General features: G+C 42.2%; 1 protein-coding gene across 1 annotated transcript; it reads left to right on the forward strand.

The window, feature by feature from the left end:
• The first annotated feature begins 1,125 nt into the window (after positions 1 to 1,125).
• Positions 1,126 to 2,045, forward strand: LOC149168230 (uncharacterized). Its single transcript, XM_089426915.1, has one exon. The coding sequence runs from the start codon at positions 1,158 to 1,160 to the stop codon at positions 1,854 to 1,856; it is 699 nt and encodes a 232-aa protein (XP_089283041.1). The 5' UTR covers positions 1,126 to 1,157; the 3' UTR covers positions 1,857 to 2,045.
• The last annotated feature ends 327 nt before the right edge of the window (positions 2,046 to 2,372 follow it).

The raw sequence follows: 2,372 nt of genomic DNA on the forward strand, positions 1-2,372 counted from the left end.
TTAATGTGCTATTCACTAAGGTTACAATGACGTGTACGTATGTGTATGTATATTAACTATTGTAATATATTGTGTTAGCAGCTTAGGGATGTTCATTGTTAATTTGGCACGCACTTTTGTTTTAATCTCATCTAACATCCTTAGCATCATCAACACCGCTCTTCTAAATATTCTATAACCTTGCGAATAAAATGGTGCACGAGGGTGGTAATATTATTACAAAATGTCAACGCCAAAACGAAAGTGGCAACTGTAGATTAACGAAAGAAGAGAAATAAAGAATCGTATAGAGAGAAGAGGTTGCGTGGCAACTGTAGATTAACGAAAGAAGAGAAATAAAGAATCGTATAGAGAGAAGAGGTTGCGTTGCAGTGTATAACAGTGAACGGTGGGTGAAAACCTCGCAGTGGCGGGATGAGTCTTGCTGTCGTGTTGTGGTGTGCAGCTTCCATGGAAGAAACCGCGTGAAAAAGGGAAACCTGTTGCGATGTCACTACCGGAGTTTTTTAAATTTCAGCCGATAGCGATGGCGATGCGTTAGGCAGGCAGGACGGCGCAGTCGGTTATCGTTTTCTATTAGGGTTGGGAGCGGATTGGCTTCTTTGAGTAGGACCTCATCGGAATTAGATCAGCCGGCAAATAACTGGTATGTTATTGGGCGGTAAATGTTACGGGTTATATATGTTTATGTTTAGATTTAGATTTAAGTATATTATGGAATGATATATTATCTAATGATTCACATATTGCCCAGCGCATTAAATGCCCAATAACACCGATTATTTTCATTCGCCGGTGGGTTATATATCTATCGCTAAATTTAAACAAACACATTATCAAAGGGTCAACCCATATAGCCGCGGGCATTAACTGTCCAATGGGCCCTATTATTTGTTGCCGATTCGATTAGAGTTCACCAGTCAAAAGTCACATCCTCAGTCAGAGACATTAACGCTGGCTGTACATTGAAACGGGCGGGGAGTTAAGAGTTTGGGCTTGGCTTTTCTCGAAGGTGACAAGAGGACAAAAGAGCCGTTGTTGACTTGACTTGTATTGTCAGCGTTTGTCACGGCTGTTCATCGGATTGGAACGCAATACAAAATTTTGGTGTTATAATAGGTTTTGCTTCCTACAGGTTCCTCAATCATTCTGGAATCATGGATTCTCAGAAACCCAGCTCAGGAGCGCCGGCCAGGAAAGAACTTCAGGGTTCTAGGCCTTCTCCTCTTAAGATTTGTAGGGATTCTCGTAAAATTCGAAAGCCTGCACCTGCGGTTGCTCCAGTTGTTCCGACGATGCCGATGATGAACAGATCAGAGCCGATGATAATCTACATGCAGTCTCCTAAGATCATTCATGCAGAAGTCGAGGATTTCATGACCCTGGTGCAACGCCTCACGGGGAGCTCAAATAATTCTGATCATCCCTCCGGCGCTGCAACAACATCGTATGAGCCCGCCGCATCGGTAGAGAATACGGCGATGTCTACTACATCTCGTGATTTTGTGAATAAAGAAAGTGGGACTCGCAAGGCCTCTTCGGAGCCTGAAGCCAACGAGCATGGGCGACCCGCGCCGGCGACTTGTGCTGCAACCACATCGGCGGCGTGGTCTTCTGTTTCGCCCAATTTCCTGTTTCCGTCACCGAGCGGCATTAATTTCCCTCCCACTGTTTTCCAAGATCTTCCCCTAATGACCCCCAATTCGGATCACTTCATGTACACTCCGAGGGATTCTTATCGATTTGCTGAGCCATTGTTCAGCCCACCTCAGAGACCGCCCTTGAACACCTTGACCATGCTGCAGTCCCCATCTGCGACTGCCCTAGATTTGTGCAACACTATTCCAGAGCATTAGGGTTTATACTTGTGTAATAAATAAGCCTTTCCCTGTATTTTGGACATCTGTGAAGTTCTTTTTGCAAGGAAGGCTGCCTGCCGTTGGGTTTTTGATGTATCTGCCATCTTTACTTTTGTTACATTGAATTTGTCAAAGTCCAGTTTTGTGAGGAACGATCGCCATTTTACAGGTATTTAACCTTTCATTCTTTAACTGTTCCACGCACGATCAATTTCTTCCGTTCAAAAAAAAACTTTTATTTTTTAAATCTTTATATCATTTTGGCAAAGTTAGCAGTAGATTGATACTCATATAGACAAAAATTCATTCTTTATAACGTTTCAAAAAAAATTCATTCTTTATATCGTTTCGGCAAAGTTAGTTTCGGAGAAGATCTATTTACATATCATGACGTCCCTTGTATTTTCCTTTAATAGAAATTTTTGAATGAAAGCTGGTAGATCTGAACGACTCTTCGATAAATCATTTTTATTTTCAAGTGGGGTTAATAGAAACGTTTCTGTTTCTGTAACG

The sequence above is a fragment of the Pinus tabuliformis genome, chromosome 4_2 (assembly GCF_031772625.1).
Source record: "Pinus tabuliformis cultivar Carrire ecotype Pingquan chromosome 4_2, CPIR1, whole genome shotgun sequence".
Taxonomy (NCBI): Eukaryota; Viridiplantae; Streptophyta; class Pinopsida; order Pinales; family Pinaceae; genus Pinus; species Pinus tabuliformis.